The sequence below is a fragment of the Nicotiana tomentosiformis genome, chromosome 1 (genome assembly GCF_000390325.3).
Source record: "Nicotiana tomentosiformis chromosome 1, ASM39032v3, whole genome shotgun sequence".
Classification (NCBI taxonomy): Eukaryota; Viridiplantae; Streptophyta; class Magnoliopsida; order Solanales; family Solanaceae; genus Nicotiana; species Nicotiana tomentosiformis.
In genome coordinates, this window is record NC_090812.1 from 77,182,644 (window position 1) to 77,204,959 (window position 22,316).

Below are 22,316 nucleotides of genomic sequence, written 5' to 3' on the forward strand. Positions count from 1 at the left end.
AGGGTAAATGAAAAATGGAGGGAAAAATAAAAATTTGAATTTCCCTCCTTGACAAAGGAACATTGTCCCATATTGGAGGAGGAAAGCTCATTTGTTGAGTATGTATATGATTACACTTCTTTCTAGCTCTTAAAGAGTTGAGAATAAGGCAAGCCTCGCGTCGTCGTCGTCGTCGTCGCTCACTCGGCTCGGCTTCGGCTTCGGTTTTGGCTTCAGTCAAATGATTGATTGATTAATTTTTTGTACCAAATTTATTAATATTTAATCCAAATCAAACATTTTTGTAACGGTAATAAAGTTTTCCTCCGATTTAATTTTTCCATTTTATTTTTGCGTAAATAGACATTTATGTAATAGCTTTTTTACGTGAATGATCATCTTAAAGAGTTGCACCTCTTCATTTATACCCAACCTGCTGGCTATATATAGAAGGCCATTCCTCAGATTTTCCTTACGAAATTTCTGAATTTTCCTCTTCCTTTCTGCATTGTTTTCTTACAAAACAAACAACGTAAGTGTGATTTATTGCCGCCACTTGTGTTCGATGAAACACTGGGTTTGAAGTACCACTACACCGGTGTGTAATCCATTTAATTTCTACTTCTTCTACATTTCTGTTTATACATTTTTTTCTTCTCGAAAATTATTTTTACAAATACAGTATACTAACAAAAACATAGATAATTGAGAAGAAATTATCTTCAATTTTGTCAATGTTAAGATTTGAGCTATCATCTTTTAGGACAATTTCCACTTCTTAATTATTATAACGGTAATATTTAAATGAGCATGCGTCCATTTCACATGATACACCTAATAGCTAATATTTTTTTCCGAACATATATGTAACTCTACCAAAATCGTATAAAAAATATCACCTAATAGTAATTTTTGGAGGATATAGGCTTTTATAACTTTTTACAATGTTGAAATTAAGAAATTGTCTTTCTTAGATTTTTTATGTGTAAAAGATAGATCTCTTATGTGTAAAAGATAGATTTTTTAGATTTTTTTTTATTTGTATTTTATATGTAAAAGCAAATCTCCCCTTTATAAAAAAAATATGGGATCATAAGACTAAAAACAAATTTGTTAAAGTGAATAGAATATAGGCTTTAGCGCCCCACTTGTTTCCTTTCTTTTATATTCACATTTATTTGGACAGAAGCCATGGCTTCTTTTCCAGAGCTTTCTCTTATTAGTCAGTCAGTGAAAGATTTAAAGAGTTTCTGAACTCCTCAGACATTAGCTGTGTTGTGCCCATAAAACTTTTGTCTCTTTCCCAAATTAAATTACTTCCTTCCAACTAATATTTCTTACTATATATGTACATATATCTGTTTAAGGGAAACCGTACAAAGAAAACAGAGAAAAAAAGAAAGAAATGAAGATTCAATGTGATGTTTGTGATAAAGAAGAGGCATCAGTTTATTGTTCAGCAGATGAAGCTACTCTTTGCCAACGTTGTGATTATCAAGTTCACCATGCCAACAAGCTTGCTAGCAAACACCTTCGTTTTTCTCTAATTTATCCTTCTTTCAAAGACTCTCCTCGTTGTGACATCTGTCAGGTATAAAATAGTACTAATCTCGACTAACAAACTTTCGAAATAGAATTTGATACTGTATTTATGTTAAGTTTGATTATGAGTATTAGTTAATATCGGTATAAATTTTATATTAAGATTTATGGTATTAACTATCTAATACTCCTTAGATTTAGGATTATAATCCTGGAATTCTTAATTAATCCCAGAATAGCAACCAAAACTTAAAATTTCTTTCACTTTCAACGTATAGAAGCTAAATTCTTTTATTAGGATTTAAAGTATATACAATGACATTGCAAACAATTGTTACACAATAATTAAATGTATTTTGACATTTTCTAACTGGTAACTTGCTCATATTCTAGGTTGTAAATCACATTTTAATGAATATTATGACATGATATAGTAAAATTTCTTTACCTTGATAAATGTATATAAGTTAAACTCTTTCCTAAAAAAATTTAATTTTTATATAATGACAGTATAAAGAGATCTCAATCAATATATTACAACAGGTAATTTGTTTATTTTTCAGGTTGTAAATTTTACTTTTTATAAATGATTATCTATAATTATCTTTATGTGACATGATAGAATAAAACTTAAAAATAAGTAAAACTATTTTTCTCATTGTATTAGTAATTTTTTGTGCAGGAAAGACGTGCATTGCTCTTTTGTAAAGAAGATAGAGCAATTCTTTGCAAAGAATGTGACTTACATATACACAAAGCAAATGAACATACCAAGAAACACAACAGGTTTCTTCTAACTGGAGTGCAGCTCTCTTCTGTTGTTGCTTCTTATAATTACCAAACTTCTTCATCTTCATCCCCTACTGGATCTGCTGCAAGTAATTACAAATCGTGTACTAGTAGTTCTGGGATATTGAAGAGTAGTTCGACTGTAGAATCAACAACTAATTTTCAAGAGGGTTCAGTTTCAACCAGTAGTATATCGGAGTATTTGATTGAAACTCTTCCTGGCTGGCACGTTGAAGATTTTCTTGAATATCCCTGTTCTTCTCCCTATGGTAAGATTTTTGCCTATTAATACACATTCTATTCTTTTACAATTTAACTTATATCCACCGACAATAATAACAAAGACACCTTTGCAAAAAAAAAAGTAATCTTATAGTATATGTTTTTAAATCATTAAAATGTCTCTTCAAAACAGCTTGAAAGTATTACAAAGAAAATATCAATTTGAGATGAAGTAAAGCCTTAAAACCAACATAGTCCTAAACTTTAACTCACTTACATGCAAACTTGTAACAATATGTGGACACAACTTAATTAGAATTCTGCGTGCGAGAATGTAAATAAATTTTCACATATCAATATGATTTAACATGTCGTATAAGGTAACTTGTTTTATTTTTCAAGTTACTAATTTCGCTTATTTTGACTAATTACCTTTAATTATCTTTTAAATGACCTAACAATTTGCAAAAACTTGTGTTGTATTAGTGTATTGAATTTAAAAAGGTTTTCTTATATATGTTGAGAACTTGCAACTAATGATGCTGTTTGATTGCAGAACTTTGATCAGATACGGCCTGCTTTTTAGTTTATTTCCACTACAAGAAGTGGAGGTACCTCAACATCAAATTCAGCCTCTAGAATACAGTGTGTTGAAAGCAAGCAGGAACACAAATGGAGTTCTTGTTCCTCAGATCAACTCTCCAATCTGCCAACTCGATAATACTAAAGGGCATAAATCTTTGGAGATATAAGAAAAACAGAGCTGTACAAGCAATCTGACCTTTTCTTTTGGTTACTAATTTTGAACAGTTACTTGGTTTTTGGACATGTTATAAGCAAAAACCCCACTGTTTTTGCAAGTCAAATCACTTGGACTTGTTAGAATCTGTCAATCAGACTTGGAATGGGTTTTCAAACAAGATCTGGGGTCATCTTTTTTTATTTCTTTTTGAGGAGCCAATCTTTTTGTAATGCTAGTGGGATGGCCTTGTGCCTGTTACCCGCTATGATTATTGAATATGGAGATCGTATTTATTTTACGTATTCATCGCCAAATCAATTAGTTAAGGGAGATTGATGCAAAGTTTATTGGCTTTCCTTTAGATTCTGAAATTAGCCCAGCAACAGCGTCGTTATAATCTTTCAGAACGAACTTTTATATTCAGGGCTCAACTTCTAAGATAAAAATGGACTGTCTATGAAAATGAAATCAACGTCAGTTCAATCATCTATAGTCTATGATAAGACACAACGACAACCGGAATAACTATGTTTCACTATTCATTTTTTTTGCTCTGTTTGGACCCATTCTTAGATATAAACATAAGAGGTTTTCTATATTTCATTTAATTCTTTAAGCATACTGAGAAGACTCGTAAAATACATGATCTAATGTAAGTAATAGCATCATGACTAAACCTTAGTCCCTATTAGTTAGTGTCATCTATATGAATTTTTTATTCCACTTTCTCCTAATTTTCGCTAAATGTCCTAAAAGGCTTTAACTCTTCTGAGAAAAAAAAAATTCATATAATTTCAAGTCTACATTGCACCCTTTTTATACCTTCAACCACTATGGTTTTAAACCTAAAAACCGATCCATTTAGAATTTTAGAGTGAATTATTATCAGGGAATACAGGGTTGGCCAGCGCATGCCCGAGTAAAAGACTAAAATCACACGAGAAATGCATTTAATGACGGTAATGGGATGTTTGGCTACAGTAGGGAAATAACCTCGGTATTTAAGTCGTCATTAATAGCCGAGCGATTGGTTGCAATAAGATTCATATTAGTTATGCTTTAAATCAAGATATAACTTGTCCCCAAGCCAAACTCCTAAACTTATCCGATACAATTTAAGTATTATTGTAAGAAAAAATGACACTATATGGTCGCTCTTAAAATAATAGTCGAAAATGTATAATTTATATATATATATATACATTATGTATGTTATATACAAAAATTATACAAATTTTATACACTTTTTCGGCTATCGAATGTAAATAGTTTTTTTGTGCGGGTTAAAAGTGATAATACCCCTTGTTGTAACCTAACAAAATCTCATCCAATCAGTTCAGACCAATCCCAATTAAATATCTCCATGACAATCCAATCCCAATTAAATATCTCCAAAGATAATTTCTATCTAAAGTAATCCAACACACCAGATGGCACTAAGGGAGGATATGAACCAGACTAGCTGGTGAGCCAGATTATGCTTATCTAATACATGCTGAAGACAGGCATAGTTATTGTAAAAGCAGAAACCAAAATGATTAATGGATAATTAACCATCTGATACAGCAAATAAGAAATGCCAGGCACAAAGAGAACCAGATTATAGTCATCGTTTGATGTACAAGCTCAAAAATTTACAGTCAAGTCAAAATTGTCATTGTAGCTTGTGTTCTATACAATACCTTTTACTCAAGGAGATCAAACTATGCCAGCGGCAACTCACTGAGTTCAAATTTACTAATTTTCGTCTTTGTTTCCTTTTGTGGCACCTGTCTTTCTTAATTTACAGTTACTTGGTGGACAAGTGCACCAAAAAAAAAAAAAAAAAGGATGTACCACTTTGACATTACGTACAGTTGACCTTTTAAAGAATGTCATGAGAAAAGGAGGTTCACGAGAGTGAAGAAAACCTTCCTGCAAAGAGAGAAAGAGAAAGAAAGTAAGCACCTTATTGTAAGTTGCCTTCAGAACTTGTGCATATATTGTTATTGCATAATTAAATTAGGACTCATGATTGTTGAAGTGCGTGACTATAACTACAGAAAACCCTTTAATTACTAACTTATATTATATATCTCAGCAATGACAACTCAACAACCACCTTACCTTTCACCGCCTTTCGAGCACTTGAAATGCCATCTCAAGTATAAGCAAAAATTCTATCTGTAATTTTAGTCCGACAGATTGGACACTCGGCACAGGCAAGGGAACAAGATTTACACACTGCAAATTAAGTCAACATTAGACATCTCCTATCAAGGGAGCGAGGATAAGCTGAGCACATAATCAGAAAGTTGCCTTACAGCAAAAATGTCGGCAAGGAAGGAGCATCGCAGAACTTGGCGATTCGAAACAGACTTTACATACATGTGAATTTGCATAAGCATTTCCCAAATATCTGTGCTCCTTTTCCTTCATCTCTTGCATTCGAGCCTGGTAGCGCACACGTAAAAGATCTTTAATATTTCACGTTACACTTTGAGTCATCAAGGAACCTAAAAAACAACAGTTGTTATTAGTACTTAGCTTCTATCAAAAACCTAAACACCAACACGTATTCCCTTACCCATTTAATTTTTTCCATTTTAGGTTTCATCTTAAAATGTTTGAGACAATTTAGCTAATAATATTACACTACAAAGTCAAATTCTTCTAAGAATTTCAAATCTATTTGTCAGAAGATAAAAATGTTCTCTTATGACTAAAACCAACTGTGAATTCAGCATTTTCTTCCATTACTAATATATAATATGCAAGTCACTACAATACGACTAGCCTGAAACAACCTTAAAAGATTGACACAGAGCAGTAAATAGAAAAGCTTATATTGCAGCTCTTAGTTACTTATGAATTATGATTCGTTGGAACATTTCAAAAGCACTACGGTAAACGCACTACTATGCCAGAAGCACCATTGAACAACAAATGATTGAAAGGTAAATACTTCCTCTTTTTCCATTTATAATGACATTATTTATATTTTGAGATGTCTCGAAATGTTTGATACAATTCTATTTCTACACAACTTTCAAGAATAAAAATTCATTACACTATCCAAATTTTAATCTTTGATGTGATATCTTCCCCACCCAGCTAACTTTTACCACTACTTTAATATTTTCTCCAGTTATCAATAAAATCATATGTCATATTAACTTCTTAAACGCCATCATCAGTCAAATACGAACAAAAGTGGGAAGTACAACAACAAACCCAATAGTTTACCACAAGTGGGGTCTGGGGAGGGTAAGATGTACGCACCCTTACCCCTACCCCTGGAAGGGCAGGAAGGATGGAATAAGTAAAAGTATATTAATCCTATGACTTGTGGATGTTGGATACTTACTCTCCCCAACCCCTCTGTTCTAAAAAATCAAACAACCTTCGTATCTTCCAGAAAGCTTGCATATCTTACTGGATCCGAAGTTTATCTCACACTTGTTTTACAACTAAATAGACAAAAATGACCATCCTTCATAGAGAGGGAAAAGCAAAATAAAGCTTATCTAGCCTCTTTATAGGAGCATATCTTACTGGATCCGAAGTCTATCTCACACTTGTTTTACAACTAAATAGACAAAAATGATCATCCTTCATAGAGAGGGAAAAGCAAAATAAAGCTTATCTAGCCTCTTTATAGGTGCATACAGAGCTTCAACTCAGACAAATGACAAGGACGTGCCCAACACATACATGTGACAAGATACAAGTGCTAAGTAGCAAGAAAAGGATAAACAGAATTACCTTCAAGCGGGCAACAAGAATGTCTTCCTTCAGAATGTCTGCAACTGTGGTTGCATGGTCCATGGTCCGGCCATCATCGAGGATGTGGTCATTGCACTCACTATTGTTCATTTTTGGATCATTCATATTGTCTCCTCCAACATTCTGCTTTTCTACTACTGTCTTTAAGTCTTGCAGGGCACCATTTTCTTTCCTGAGCCGAGCAATGAGCACCCACATATTTGCTAAATCATTTTCAAGAGCTGCCTCCCTTTTTTTCCCCTCTTCAACCTTTTTCCTGTACTCATCTTCCAGTATTTCCCTCTCAACCAATGCGGCCTCCAGAGCTGCCTCATGTTGTTTTCTTGCCTGTAACTCCATTTTTAAATCAACGGGATCTAGATCCGATGTGCCAAAGCCATCACGAACAACTCCAGGAATTTCAATTTCTCGTCCAGAAACCCGACCTCTACGTCCTTGCCATAGGCTTTCACCATGCTTTCCAGGGCGAGCACTACCAGTTTGTGCAGTGGAACTTCTAGAATTCACTACATGGCGAGCAGCCAACAATTCTTTCTCGAGTTTTGTATTCTGTATCGATAGCTTTGTCACTTCACCAGCCAAATTTTTAAGTTCAACTGCAGCAGCAGATGCTAATTCTTTTGCATATGAGGCTTCTTCAGACAATTTCTGGTTCTGTACTCGCAATCCACTGTTCTCCTGTAGATATAACACTAATGGAAGATTGAAGAACTCTAATAGAAACGCCTAGTAATGCTTGCTTTCACGCAGGTAAAGCCATTAGTCAAATACAAATTTAACGTAGAAAAATTAACCAAGAGAAATTGAAAGACCAAAATGATCATGTGTCTAGGCTTCATATCACAGCACCAAGTTCAGAATGTTTATATAGAATCGAGCATAAGGTAAAAGACTAAGCATCTCCGATAATTTAAATTCCTAAGTTAAAAAATCTTAAACTATTCATTCATAAAAAACATGCCATCAGGATGCCCTTCAAGGCATTTGCAAGTGTTACTAATGCACTCCTTTGAGTCCTTTCTAATGCTTTCTACAGGCTTTATATAAAGGAAGTAATAAAACACTTTTGTAGGTCTTAGTTTGAATTCTCAATGTATCTTTAGACTTTAGAGGCACTAAGGATTCATATGATTCCTCTGCTCTGCATCTCTTAGCTCAGTTAATTAAACGGTGATATGCTCCAGCAAACCCCTCCCCTGCAGGAGACCATCTTCATGAAAATAAATTAAGAAAATAAAATTTGGTCTCAGTTCTTCATAATCACCACTGCCAAAAGATGCCATATACCGCAAGAATTTAAACAAGAACCAGTCCAATAAACAAATGCGCAGTCAGTTAATCCTGGGCTGAAGGATATAAATCACCTGCAGCTGAATTTTCTTTTTAAGGTCATCAATATACTCGTCTGATACACCCTGTTGTTCTGATGAGGGGTATGACTTTTCCACCTTCAGTACGGCTAGCTGCTGCTCAAGATTACAAATAGCTTCCTGCAGTTCCTTGTTCTCTAAACACTGAAACACATAAAAACGACAGCACCATAAATCCTGGACATCCGCCATTGGCAGACCGACAACATTAAAGTAACTATCATCTATATATAATAAAAGGAAAGTTACAAGTGGCATAACCACAAAAAGCCAAGTGGCATTATTAACACAAAATAAACTACCTTTTTAGCTAAAAAAAAAAACCTTTTTAAATTTTGAATTAATTGGTTACTCTATTTGAATTAATAAATATAGATATCTTATAATTAATTGGTTACCCAAATCCATCATGTTTCTATCAATTAATTGGTGATTTAAGTTGAAATTTTTTGAAAACCTTCTTGGATAGATTTGAGGATTTGAGGGTCGAATTGTTATCGGAATTTGGTCATTTTGATATGGTTAGACTCGTGGTTGAATGGGCGTTCATATTTCATAACTTTCGCCGGATTCCGAGACGTGGGCCCCACAGGCCATTTTTGAGTTAATTTCGGATTTTATTGAAAAATGTAGTATTTTCTTATGAAATTGATTCCTATAATTTTTGTTGACTGTATCGAATTAATTATGACTAGATATGAGTCGATCGGAATCGTAAAATCGAGGAAAAGGCATACTACTTGGTTAAATTGGAGCAAAGTCAACCCTCAGGGGTTGGCCTGGTGGAACCCTCAGGGGTTGGCCTGGTGGAACCCTCAGGGGTTGGCCTGGTGACGATTGACTTGAGCCTTGGGGTTTGCTCCCTTTCAAGGTCTCAAGTTCGAAACCCACTGGGTGCAAACAATTTCTGAGGACCATCGGATTGGGTAAAACCTGAATTAACCGTGGTGCACTTTCGGGAAACTCCTTGCCGAGGGCCTGTGCACCCCCGGGATTAGTCGGGTCTCAAAGAGACTCGGACACCCGGTGCAAAATCAAAAAAAAATTGGAGCAAAGTCGAGGTAAGTGACTTGTCTAACCTTGTGAGAGGGAAATTTCCCCTAGAATTGGTATTGAAGTGATAAAGTGTAATGTGTTGAAAGTCGTGTACACGAGGTGACGAGTATGTACACGGGCTAAATGTGAAAGATTATGTTTTTAAATTGTGTAGATCACTGTTGCGCATTTATTAAATTATTTTATCTTGCTATATTCTTCATCATTGATCTGAGATATATAGTTTAAATTTGTTTGACTTTTTTCTGCTAATTGTTTTACCTGTTTAGTTGAAACTTGGTTTCTTTTATACTGTGCATTATTTGAAGGTTTATTTTCTTCAATATAAATATTATTAATATGAAGTATTTGACATTTTTAAATTTGATATTGAAGCAACGTATTAAAGAGTTTGAAATATTATTTTCCTAAATTATTTATTCCTGAATATTTTCGTAAGATTTTTGTTCTCATTGTGATGGAGCCGTGCGCTCTTTATTGTGGAAAAATATTATTGATGATTTATTTTGGCATGAGCCGTGAGCTCTTTATTGTGGAAAAATATTGTTGTTGAATTATTTTGGCAAGTTAAATTATTTGAGCATTTGAGGTGCAAATTGTGATATATTGTGATATGGATACGCATGCGGTGGTATAAGGTCTGGGTATTGAAACGCATGCGGTGAGATAAGGGTGACTTGATACGCGTGGCTAGTAAGGGGAACTACTAGAAGTCATGCGGTGCGATAAGGATGGCTAAAACGCGGGATGCTATTTTGGGAAAAATATTTTCTTTAAAATAAATTGTGAAGGCTCCCGCGGTGAGATAAGAAAATGAGATATTGTGAATTTATTGTGATTTGGGACTGCGAGGCGGTACCTCATGAGTGCCCTTGTTGATATTGATTTATGGCCATAGTTGCCTTTGAATATTTGTTGTGATTTTCATAAAGTTGAAAGAAATTCTGTTTTGATTCCATGAGATATTATTTTCCATTATTTTGTGTAATTAAATGGTGACATGCTACTTGATTCATTTCCATTGTCATTTTATTTTATTATATTGTTAAATATTTTACCATGAAATTATTATTTTCCAGTAGGGCCTGAGACCCGTATTTTTATGACTATGAAATGAGGTGTCACATGGTGGCCTTTTTAATTGAAGAATTATATTCAAAATATTTATTTGGAAGGATTTTTATTCAAAAAGAATTGTATTTGAAATATATTTATTTGAGGAAATTATATTAGAAGAGTTTATTCGTAAGAATTATGTGTGAAAGATATTTAATTGAAGAACTTGATTTAACTGGGTGTAATTGTATTTATCCATTGTTGTGCGATATTAATGGTGATTTCTATTGTCTTACTGTGCACATCACTGGTTGTTTTATGTTGCCCTTATCGTTATTTGTTTCATATTATTTTGTATACTATATTGCACAGGTTATTAGACTAGTGAATGTTTTGACTGTACCTCGTCTCTACTCAACTGAGGTTAGTCTTGATACTTGCTGGGTACCGACCGTGGTGTACTCATACTACACTTCTGCACATTTTTGTGCAGAGCCAGGTATTGGAGATATCAGAATTGGGCAGAGCTTAAGCGGGATCGTAAGGATTCAAGGTAGAGCTGCTTGGTCGTCGCAGTCCCTTGGAGTCTTTTCATTTCATTGTACTGTTAATTTTGAATCAAACAGTATTGTATATTCGGTCTTTGTGATCATCCCATGTATTCAGTTAGAGTTCGTGACTCGGTACTACCAGTCTTGGGAGGCTGTATATTCTTATTTGTTCCGCTGTTAGTTTTGATTAATTATTTTTTTTTAAAAAAGGTTTCAAAAATGTAATTGAAATCGGCTTACCTAGTCTCTAAGACTAGGTACCATCACGACGCCTGTGGCGGGATTTTGCCTTGTCACGATCCAAATTATTTGGAGTTTTAAAATTATTTTAAAATAGAAAACGGAAATAAAGATATAAAAAATTACCAATTTAAACTGGGAAGTAGTTTCTTTCTAATATAGTAGTCTATATATATATATACATACACAACTAAATATAGATATAGATATATATATATATATACATACACACACACAACTAAATATAGATTTTTAGGACAAAACTCCAACAAAGTTGGTGTTTTAAAGTTATTTTAAATAAAAAACGAAATTGAAAAAAAATATTGCAAATTCAAATTTGGGAGTAGTTTCAAGTTGGAGTTTTTAGACAAAATAAACTATCTTTCTAACTAAAAAATCTTTTGAATTTTAAATTTTGAATTAATTGGTTACTCTATTTGAATTAATAAATATAGATATATTATAATTAGATATAATAAAAATCGAAAAAAATTACCCATACAAATTGGGGAGTAGTTTCAATTTGGAGTTTTAAAAATATATTAAAATTAAAAAAACAAATGAAAAAGTAAAATTACCAATAATAAAAAACGGAAACATATCAATAAAAGAAATACCCATTCAAATTGGGAAGTAGTTTCAAGTTGGAGTTTTAAAATAAAAAAAACGAAAATAAAGAAATAAAAAATTGCCAATTCAAATTGGGGTGTGGTTTCAATTTATAGTTTTAAAATTATTTTTAAATAGAAAACGGAAATAAAGGTATAAAAAATTGCCAATTTAAACTGAGTAGTTTCTTTCTAATATAGTAGTCATTATATATATATATATATATATATATATATATATATATATATACACACACCAAAAAAAGCAAATAATTATATGATGCCAAGTGGCATAACCATGAGACGCCAAATATAGATTTTTAGGACAAAACTCCAACAAAGTTGGTGTTTTAAAATTATTTTAAATAAAAAACGAAATTGAAAAAAAAATACAAATTCAAATTTGGGAGTAGTTTCAACTTGGGGTTTTAAGACAAAATAAACTACCTTTCTAACTAAAAAAGCTTTTGAATTTTAAATTTTGAATTAATTGGTTACTCTATTTGAATTAATAAATATAGATATATTATAATTAGCTATAATAAAAATCAAAAAAAATTACCCATTCAAATTGGGGAGTAGTTTCAATTTGGAGTTATAAAAATATATTAAAATTAAAAAAACAAATGAAAAAGTAAAAATACCTATAATAAAAAACGGGAATATATAAATAAAAGAAATACCCATTCAAATTGGGAAGTCAAGTGAAATATACAAAAATTGGGGAGTAGTTTCAAGTTGGACTTTTAAAATTATTTTAAAATAAAAAAACGAAAATAAAAAATAAAAAACCTTTCAATTTAAATTGGGGAGTAGTTTCAAGTTGGAGTTTTAAAATTATTTTAAAATAAAATAAGGAAAATAAAAAAAATTCAATTCAAATTGGGGAGTACTTTCTTCCTAATAAAGTAGTCTATATAAATATCTATTTTATTTTATATATATATAAAAGAAGTAAATAATTATATGATGCCAAGTGGTATAACCATAAGACGACAAGTGTAGATTTTAAAAAAATAAAAATTGCCAATTCAAATTGGAAATTAGTTTCAAGTTGGAGTTTTAAGACAAAATAAACTTCTTTTCTAACTAAAAAACCCTTTTGAATTTTAAATTTTGAATTAATTGGTTATTCTATTTGAATGATATAAATATAAATATCTTATAATTAGCTATAATGAAAATATGAAAATATAAAAATCAAATACCCATTCAAATTGGGGAATAGTTTCAAGTTGGAGTTTTAAGATTATTTATAAAGAAAAAAATTAGATGAAACAAAAAGAGGAAAAAATATGTATTAAAAAAACTACCCATTCAAATTAGGAAGTAGTTTCAAGTTGGAGTCTCAAAATTATTTTACAATAAAAAACGAAATTAAAAATAAAATAAAATTGCCAATTCAAATTGGGGAGTAGTTTCAAGTTGGAGTTTTAAGACAAAATAAACTACATTTCTAACTAAAAAACCTTTTGAATTTTTAAATTAATTGGTTACTCTATTTGAATTAAAAAATATAGATATCTTATAATTAGCTACAATAAGAAAAACCAAAAAAAAACTACTTATTCAAATTGGGGAGTAATTTCAAGTTGGAAATATAGAATGTTTTTTAAAACAAAATGCAAATTAAAATTGGGGAGTAGTTTTAACTTGGAGTTTTAAAATTATTTTAAAATAATTAAAATAAAATAAAGAAATAAAAATCTTTCAATTCAAATTGGGGAGTAGTTATTTCCTAATATAGTAGTCTCTCTCTCTCTCTCTCTCTCTCTCTCTCTCTCTCTCTCTCTCTCTCTATATATATATATATAATTAGCTACAATAAGAAAAACCAAAAAACAATAATTATACATATTGGTAGTTTTTTTTATAAAAATAATAAAAAGGCTTATATCTTTATACTTTTGATGAATTTAAAATTATAATTTAGTAAAAAATATTACATTATTTTAATTTTTAGTAAATTTCAAAATAAGAAACTAATCAAATATTACAGTAGAAAAGATTGTACGCAAAGATAGGGATAAAGAGAATTTTATGATATTTATAGACTTAATTAATAAATAATGAATAATAAATAATAAATAAATAAATAACACTCAATAAAATTATTGATAAATTTAGACAATTTTGAACAGTATAACATAAGGTTTTTAAAAAAAATATTTTCAGAGTAATAAATATATATCTATATTATAAAAAAGAGAAGTAATTTCAAAATATAAAAATAATTGACAAGTTAATAAAATTCACATTAGTAAATGTATAGTACTAAGTACTTGCTAATTTAATAATAATAAAGAGTAATAAGGAAAAAATAATTTATTCGATTACTATTTAATGTGTATTTTTTTATTTTGTATAGATTTTTTTTATATTTCTGTACATACATGAAATAATAAAATAATAACTAATATTTATTAAAATAATTTAATATATTAGATCATAACCTCATAACATTAATATTCTGTTAAATTATCCGCGCATCGCGCGGGTCCTAACACTAGTTTGATTAACAACAAAGATAAGTAATGGTGTTTTTTCACCTTGTTCTGCAGTTCTTCCTGGAGAATCCGATTGTCTGCTGATTTTATCTGCATTCAAAAGTCAATTTCTAAACAACTTTATATAATAGATGTTCTGCACAGTGATAGAAAGGAAAATTCTTTAGATTTGACTTTAAAATAATTGAATTGGTGCAATCAAGGAAGGACTAATCTGGTTACCAACCTCAAGCTCAAAGCCCTGTTCACTACATTGTGTCATCAGCTTCAGCAAAGTCTGACAAAAGACAGAACTATGAGACAACCACAAACCGCCATGAAAGAGAAAACCTATGAGGTTGAAAAGGGAATGATGTGAAATCACCTGCTGCATTTCAACTAAAGACGCACTGCCGACTGATGCTTCACCAATTTCAACAATGCGCTGTTCTAAGATCCTCATCTGCTCTCTCTTTTCTTGAATGTCACGCTCCAAACTTTGAATCTGTCACAGGTTTAGGAATTACGGTGAGAAAAGATCTTAAAAACAGAAGACCTCTATGTACACAAGAACAAACAATAAGTAGTTTTCATGAAAATCATACAGCTGTTGTTGCTTAACAACAAAATCCTACACACCCGTCAAGGATTTAACATGCTAGCGACTTTGAGGATTAGAAAAAACTGAAGACACTAGATCCCGATATGATTCACAAGTAGGATATACCACTACCATGCCTTGAATTTTGAGGAAGCATCAATTACAAATTCTTTAAATTCCAAAAATATATCTTAACTGTTCGCGAATTTCGGGAGAAGATTATTGACTGCAAAATATAGCTGCAGAGTATTCAAATTAAGACCCAATATATGGCTATAGCACCCACACCACATCCATCATATTACTAACCATCATATGTATAAAGGATTCAGTCCACAAAGACAAAATAGAGCTTACTTCAGTACGAGTTTTTGAATTCTCAGGATCATTCGAAGACTGCTCCATCATTCGTTTCAATGTACTCGTACTAAATGCAATCTCTCCAGCAAGCATCTTGACTTGCTCAACTAGGAGGTCCATCTGATCTGACATTGAAACTCCTTCCTATATTCAACCAGAAAAACAAATAAAGCATTAAAAGTTGAAGGAATTAACATTTGATATGTAATGGAAAAGTATCCAATATATAAGAATTAGACATTTGAAAAAAGTAATCTTAATAGAAAAAACAAGATTTGAAAGAAAAGTAATAACTTCTCAATCCTGAAACAACATGGGAGAATGCTCAAATGTACGTATCCAAGGAAGTTTGAAAATTCAATACTTGAAAAAAAAAATATAGATATAAAAAAGTCAAACTCCATGCAAAGGCAAAGACCTTAGAGGGCTATTCAGAGTAAGCTTAACTACATGTGGGTTAAAAATAACAACTCCAAATATGAACCTACAAATGATGCAATAAATAGGAAGAGGAATTAAGAACAATGATGAAGTCTCCTCCTTTAGAATGTTATGAAGAAGGAAGAATCATACTATGGGCAGCTTTGAACCACAGGAAGAACCACTGACAAGTTCACCCGCCTGAGTTGATTCAGTAATCGTACTTCCAGCCTGGGAGATATCATCATTCCACTTGCTTGAAGATTTTTTGTGTTTGAAATCAGAAGTCTCTGATGGAGGATCTCTTTGATTCTCGCCATCAATGAGCACAGAACCATCCAACTTCTGGTGGAAGGATGAAATAAAAGATCAATTTAGAAAATAGATTTTATATTTGAAGGTGAAAAGATAAAAGATCAATTAAGAAAATTGATTCTATATCTATATCAGGCGATATTTCAGCGAATCTGTATGTGAAAATAGATTCCATATCTAGATCAGAATGCCAGAAAATTTGCACGCAAATAGTAATCAGAAAGAAAAAGAGACAAGAGAAGCTTAATTTACCCTCTTGAAGGGGAGTGACAGTATTAAAATCTATGTAAGATAATATGAAGAACACTGGTGACAAGTAGTACGTGAAAGTCTTGCGAAAATCACAACATATTTGATGTATCTAAAATCTAAATTCAGAAATGATAACCAGAGTTCTAGTGGGCAAAGAGTGGCAAATAGAAATAGAACTCAAGATAAATAGAGAGAGCGGCCTACATCATCTTCAGAAGCAGGCTGACTCCTCTGATGTACAGCAACATCCCCCAAATACCCAGGGATTGAATTCTTTGAAGAAACAAGGATCAGTTTAGTTAGCTTCTGTATCCGGCTCAGTAGAGCAGCCTTGGCATCCTCCTCCTCTTCCAATCTTGACTGCATCTTCACTTGTCCCTCTTCCAACTGTGAAAAGATGGTTCATAATAACAAAATACAGAACCAATAACACCCTATGTTCCAATTTACATAGTAGTTTTCCTTTATGGTCCAGTCCAGGATAGTTGACACATTTTCATACTTGGAACTCATTAATTTTAAAATTTTCTCTTTTCCTTTAATGGCATGCCATTGTGGAATCGACATGACACATTTTTACCACAAGATACAAAGGGCACTTTGGGAATGTTAATTGTTTTAGGTTATGAGTCAAAAGTCTTTTATCTTTCTTAAACTTTGTGCCAAGATAGAGACTGCCATATAAAGTTAAACGGATGGAGTACATCCAAAGAAAACATGTTAGTAGCTAAGTACAGGCATCCTCGAACATGGCATCAGTTGTACATGACATATTTGACCTCAAGCTGTAGACAGAGTTTACCAAATCATTGGCTTGAATGCATACCTGCTGTTTCAGGGTCATAAGTTCCTCATGATTGACTCCTACAAGCACCCCTCTTCTTAGCTGATCAAGCTCTTGCTTGAGACGAGATATTTCTTTCTGATATTTCTTAATCAGTGACTTCTCATCAATAATCTGAAAGAAAGATATATGAGTATTCAGCCTTCTTACTGCAATTCCATAAAACTGAAGTGATGCAGACAGGCAAACCTTGTTGCGTGATGCATAAATCTCGACACGCTTAGCCCTGCTTGCAAACTTTAACGTATTATGGGTTTCTTCCATATTGCTTGAAGCAGGAGTAACAGTGCATATGAGCTACAATCAACAAGAAGCAGGAGACTAGTCATCTCTTCAGTACACTTCATGCCAAGCAGCATAGATGCAAAAATGTCTCACAAAAGACACCAAAGGCTAAGAATCAGAGGATGCACACCCAATAGGATAAGAGAGCAGTTTCATATGATCAATTCAAGGGATAAGCACGACATGTGCTCAATTGCACTTACAGAAACATGTCCATGCCCACTAAGTGAAGATTGTAGTAGACGAGTAAGTTTAGAATCTCGATACGGAACATGAGATGCCTTCCCTTCACTTAATTTTCCAATGACCTTAACGCATGAGAGAAGAATCAACGTGTCAGATTGAAATAAACCCAGAAGTAGAAGTTCATCTAATCCTTTAACGAGCTCAAGAAAGAACACAGATACTGATCAATTGTACTGGTAGGTAAGGAGGAAGTCAATCAGAACACTGACAAATGTCATTATGCAACTTTTTTGGGAAACCTACATACAAACTGTCAACAATTGTTTCCAAGTACTTACAGTTCCAAGAGTCAGGAGACTTTTGTTTATGTATGAGCCTTCTTTTCGTCGTAATCCTGTAGTTTCAGTTTTAGAGCTCTCAGATCCAGCTAGATCAATCAAGTTCTGTGGGACAAAACACATTAATATTAGCTGGTATCATTCAACAGTTGATATTTTCGATGCTGAACAAATAGTGCGAGAAACCATACAAGCTGTGAGAAGATCACACCATCATATTCATCAACATGGGCACTACTTTCAATCATCTGCAAAATGTGTAATGAAAGAGAAAACAGTCAGACTTGACTAATAAATCCCATCACCAATTACCAGTTGCAAAATTAAACTGCTAGGTGTAGGAGGTTAAGAAACAGAAATTAATCACAGCCCATTAGGGAAACACAACAAAGCTATTCCAACAATGTGAACCAAATTCAGTCGCTCTTATGCGCATCGCCTCATCAAAAAGCATAAACTGTTAAGAGTACCAATACTCTCAACTAAAATCCTCAAGGCATTTGAAAGCTCTAAAATGTCACAGTTGATAACAAAGGTAGTAACTTCCCAGAAACTTGTGTTTGAACCCAATAGTAATAGCTTGAACCGAAACATTTAAGCCTTCGGCCACCAAAAAACTGATTTTTTATGCTGGTTGTGAGGGGTTTAAACTCACGCTCACTTAGCGCAGAAGATAAGCAAAATTTCAGATCAACCAAAGAAATGTATGTATCATAGTGAACATCTGATCCACTAACCAAGGTGAATATTGTGTGACTGCGGCTACTAAACAGATTAAAATTATTTGAACCAACATGGCGGTGCTCTGCAACAGTAAGAATGTAATCAGTACCAGGATACACAAAACCTTGGCTATGAATAAATGTGACTATCGGACAAAAAACAAGAACAGATTCAACAGTTACCTTCCCCAGCAGCAATAAAAGAAAGAGCATGCCCAGGTGACAAAACAACTTCCTCCTTTATACCTTCAACATAAGTACCCTGCAGAATCGCAAGAATAAAAGAATTAAGATCCATACAGCAGCATTAGAATCATGAACTATGATAGGGAAGCATGAATATCTGTTTTTTATTAGAACAACGACACACTGAAAACACCACCTGCAGTTGCTGGTAGGTAATGATAGTTTTTTTTATACTTCTGGTAACAAAAAGAATGCTAGATTTTGTTTCTTTCTTGATACATGCCAAGAGTTAAATAGGTGTTAATAAGTTTGGTGAAATTTTGTCTGATAAATTCAAGACTCGAGCATGTGATAACATGTCAGAAACGTATTTTAAAATTTACTGAATTGGTTGTCCATAGCCCATAAGAGATAGAACCATTCTTCGATTCCTCTCATAAAAACAATAGACTTGTTTATCGGTAAACATATAGAAAGAAAGATAAAAACTAACCACAAACATAAGTTGTGGAGAAAGTGGAATTAAATTGCCAGAAGCAGCAAAAGTAGTAGTATTATATAAAAACCTGGGTGTCTTCCCTAATACGCAAATTCTGTCCTGTTGGATTCAGCAAGTCATTGATAACCTGACAACATGAACAAGAAGAGTATGTGCATGATTTCAAGCTAGATTTAGTACAAGATTTTAACATGGATGAGATGAAAAATGCCTAAAGAGAGATGCTCATGAATTAGTATAAGAAATTAGAAAGTGTTAAAGCAACAAGTTCATAAGAAAGATGCTAAATCTACTATCAAATTTTCCATATTGTATAAAAAAAAATGTTTTATGCTGCAGGTATGATGAATCACATTTCACATGAGCTCAGAATATAACATGGATACCAAATCTGCAAGAAAGATGCTTATATATGCATGACCATCTGGTAAAGAAGCTGATGTCCACTACTAACCTCATTATAGATTTCAAGATATGATACACGAAGTAAGAATTCACGTCCAGGAGTCTGAAAGGCAGGTTTCAATAGTTAGCAACAATAAAAGATAATGGAGGATTTGTTTTTTAAGAAAAGGGCTATAGAGCTCTAGAGTGTCATACTAGAGAGGTGCATTATTAAAATTTCAGAATCAGTAAATTGTAAGCTCACTTACATCTTGAATAATGCTAAAAACATCCTTTATTGCAAGCGGAATTATACCTGGAGAACTTTGATCTCCCTGTGGAAACATAGATCCAACATTAAGATAACAAAAGCTTGATGTTGTTGGAAGGTTTTTGGGGAGGGGGGAAACAAAATTTCAATTGAAGACAAATTTAAATACCGTCTTGAACCATCTAATTGACTATATAAATATACAGCTAACACATTACACTTAAGATTGAAATTTTGTCAGTTGCTAGCAATTAAATCTTCTAAACTGTTTGTTTGGGGATGTAACAAAAGCGTCAGAAGCGCTTTCCACATTCAAGGGAAAAAGAAGATTGCAAAAAGGATATATTGACTTACATGCATAGTGTGTGTCTTTCCACTACTTGTAACACCATAAGCAAATACTGTGCCTGCATATGCAGCAGGCCTAGTGTCAAATTACAGAAGCTAAGTATCAATTGAATTACATTTGCAAATGCAACTGGCAACACATAAATAATAAGAGATCAGCTCAACATTATAGCCCGATGGTTTCAAGAACCTATTTTAGGTCAGCACATTGGGAGGATACTTGACTAAATTAGCACTCAACTACTCCGAATATATTGGATGTCAACTAAGCATCACTTAGCACAAATTAATTTTCACGGAGCATGGCCCTTGAACTCACATTAAGTATGACTATTTCATAATGCCACTCCATTCCATTTAGCCCAAAAATGCAACTGTTTTCTAGTGTTACAACATGGCAGTAAGTATCATACCATTTACGCCCTCCATTGCAGCCTTTACCACAGGTCGAGCAGCAACTTCATAAACCTCCTGTGTACATGTATCAGGTCCAAAAACTCTATCTGCCAATTACCCAAAGCAAATATATAAGTGAATCTCCTCCAAACAAGTGAAATATCAAACCATTCCCAAATAGAATATACAATTGACTAGAATATACCAAATGCAAAAGCTGTTGCAGCATTATACTCGTTCCGTACAATTTTATCACCATCAGCATACCACGCAATTTCATCGCCTTTGTTATATTCTCGTTCGCTGTCACAAAAAATTACCTTAATTCCAAGCTCAAACCCTACAGTAGGACACTCAAATTCCGAAAATTGAAATAAATTCAAGCAGATGTAGCATCTACCTCATTGGCCGAAACCTAACTGTGACCGAAATACTCTCTCCCGCTCTGGACATATCCACTGGCTCAGCAATCAACTCCTCCATTGACTGAAAATCAACCGGCGTACGATTTCCGTAACCTCGTGAATACGCCGAATCAGTCCGGTTCCGGCTTGGAGTCGTGGATTTGGAGCTGAAGCCAGTTCCAGAGCCGAAAAACGACGTCGCCGTGGACGAACATGATTTCGGCATGAACCTTCCGTTCATGAAAGATGATGAGGACGAAGTAGACGAGTACGGACTCGATGACTTACGGTAGTGAAACGGCGAGCTACTTCTCCCTCTCGACGAAGAAGCCGCCATTGAACCGCCTCACTCTGTTTAACGAAAAATCAATACTACGATTATATGTGTACGATGCAGCTGTTCTTCAAGTATATATATGCAGCTAAAATTCTCAGTGAGAAAAACTTTAAGACAAAGGAGAACTGCAGAGAGGTGAGAATCAATGGAGGCGTATGAATTTTCAGAGTTTGATTTTTCAAATTTATAAATTGTTGTATTTTGTGCGAAATATATTGGAGGAGAGTGGGCTTTACTTGAATGAGGATGGTGTGACGTGGAGACGGAAAGTGGCCCTCGCCAGTCGCCATTGGTGGAGGTGGTTTAATTTGAAAAACTGATTAACGAGGAAATGAGCGGGAATGAACATGGCCGTAGCTACAGATAGATTAATAATTATCTGCATTATTAATAGTAGTATCAATAATAACTCTAGAACGAGTTGGCTAATTTATTACAAGTGGAACATTTAACTAGAAATTTAAAAGTTCTTTTCCTTGGGTCTAGACATGGAAACACACTTGATCAAGATTAATTTGAACATAGAGAATTAATTCCGATTAAATAGTTTAAGCTTAGGCTGTGTATCAAATTAAAATTAAACTTTTGGAAGCTCGATCTAGTTTCCGTCCTTCGATTAAATGAGTTTACAGAATCTCAATGCAAATAATAATATTTTCACATTATTCCTAAGACATTCATTGACAGTGATTTTTGTATGACCAACATTAACCAACAGTGATTTTTGTAAATAGTAGCAAAAATATAATGTAGCATTGAATT

At 33.1% G+C, this 22,316-nt stretch overlaps 2 protein-coding genes and 1 long non-coding RNA gene across 4 annotated transcripts; 2 read left to right on the top strand and 1 right to left on the bottom strand.

The window, feature by feature from the left end:
• Window positions 1–438: 438 nt before the first annotated feature.
• Window positions 439–3,227, top strand: LOC104113314 (B-box zinc finger protein 20). The gene is made up of 4 exons (XM_009623434.4): window positions 439–577; window positions 1,347–1,570; window positions 2,204–2,579; window positions 3,089–3,227. Exons 2-4 carry the CDS (start codon window positions 1,385–1,387, stop codon window positions 3,094–3,096), a joined length of 570 nt encoding a protein of 189 aa, XP_009621729.1. The 5' UTR covers window positions 439–577; window positions 1,347–1,384; the 3' UTR covers window positions 3,097–3,227.
• Window positions 3,228–4,864: 1,637 nt separating this feature from the next.
• On the bottom strand, window positions 4,865–21,861 carry LOC104085173 (kinesin-like protein KIN-7D, mitochondrial). 2 transcript variants are annotated; one of them, XM_070185806.1, is made up of 25 exons: window positions 21,214–21,856; window positions 21,019–21,116; window positions 20,831–20,920; window positions 20,424–20,476; window positions 20,068–20,133; window positions 19,869–19,922; window positions 19,482–19,541; window positions 18,913–18,991; window positions 18,745–18,812; window positions 18,199–18,255; window positions 18,008–18,112; window positions 17,687–17,791; window positions 17,388–17,495; window positions 17,181–17,312; window positions 16,559–16,741; window positions 15,941–16,132; window positions 15,365–15,511; window positions 14,792–14,911; window positions 14,654–14,704; window positions 14,470–14,517; window positions 8,404–8,553; window positions 7,019–7,717; window positions 5,578–5,707; window positions 5,381–5,497; window positions 4,865–5,188 (listed from the first exon to the last, which is right to left on the bottom strand). In XM_070185806.1, the coding sequence occupies exons 1-24, from the start codon at window positions 21,552–21,554 to the stop codon at window positions 5,415–5,417; spliced, it is 3,219 nt and encodes a 1,072-aa protein (XP_070041907.1). In that variant the 5' UTR covers window positions 21,555–21,856; the 3' UTR covers window positions 4,865–5,188; window positions 5,381–5,414. The 2 variants fall into 2 exon arrangements, with proteins under 2 accessions (XP_070041907.1, XP_070041905.1); XM_070185804.1 differs by having other exon boundaries at window positions 14,654–14,911; window positions 21,214–21,861.
• LOC138899432 (uncharacterized) lies at window positions 5,086–6,333 on the top strand. The gene is made up of 2 exons (XR_011411050.1): window positions 5,086–5,227; window positions 5,355–6,333. It is a non-coding gene; the product is annotated as an uncharacterized lncRNA (long non-coding RNA).
• Window positions 21,862–22,316: the final 455 nt, after the last annotated feature.

Bases quoted from the DNA above. Each gene is read 5' to 3' on its own strand.
- LOC104085173 (XM_070185804.1), bottom strand. From the start codon at position 21,554: ATGGCGGCTTCTTCGTCGAGAGGGAGAAGTAGCTCGCCGTTTCACTAC. The intron at 17,496-17,686 runs GTAAGTGCAATT...TGTTGATTGTAG, and splicing joins GTGGGCATGGACATGTTTCT to CTCATATGCACTGTTACTCC. The intron at 5,708-7,018 runs GTAATTCTGTTT...GTGCGCTACCAG, and splicing joins TTCTTGTTGCCCGCTTGAAG to GCTCGAATGCAAGAGATGAA.
- LOC104113314 (XM_009623434.4), top strand. From the start codon at position 1,385: ATGAAGATTCAATGTGATGTTTGTGATAAAGAAGAGGCATCAGTTTAT. The intron at 1,571-2,203 runs GTATAAAATAGT...TTTTTTGTGCAG, and splicing joins CTCGTTGTGACATCTGTCAG to GAAAGACGTGCATTGCTCTT.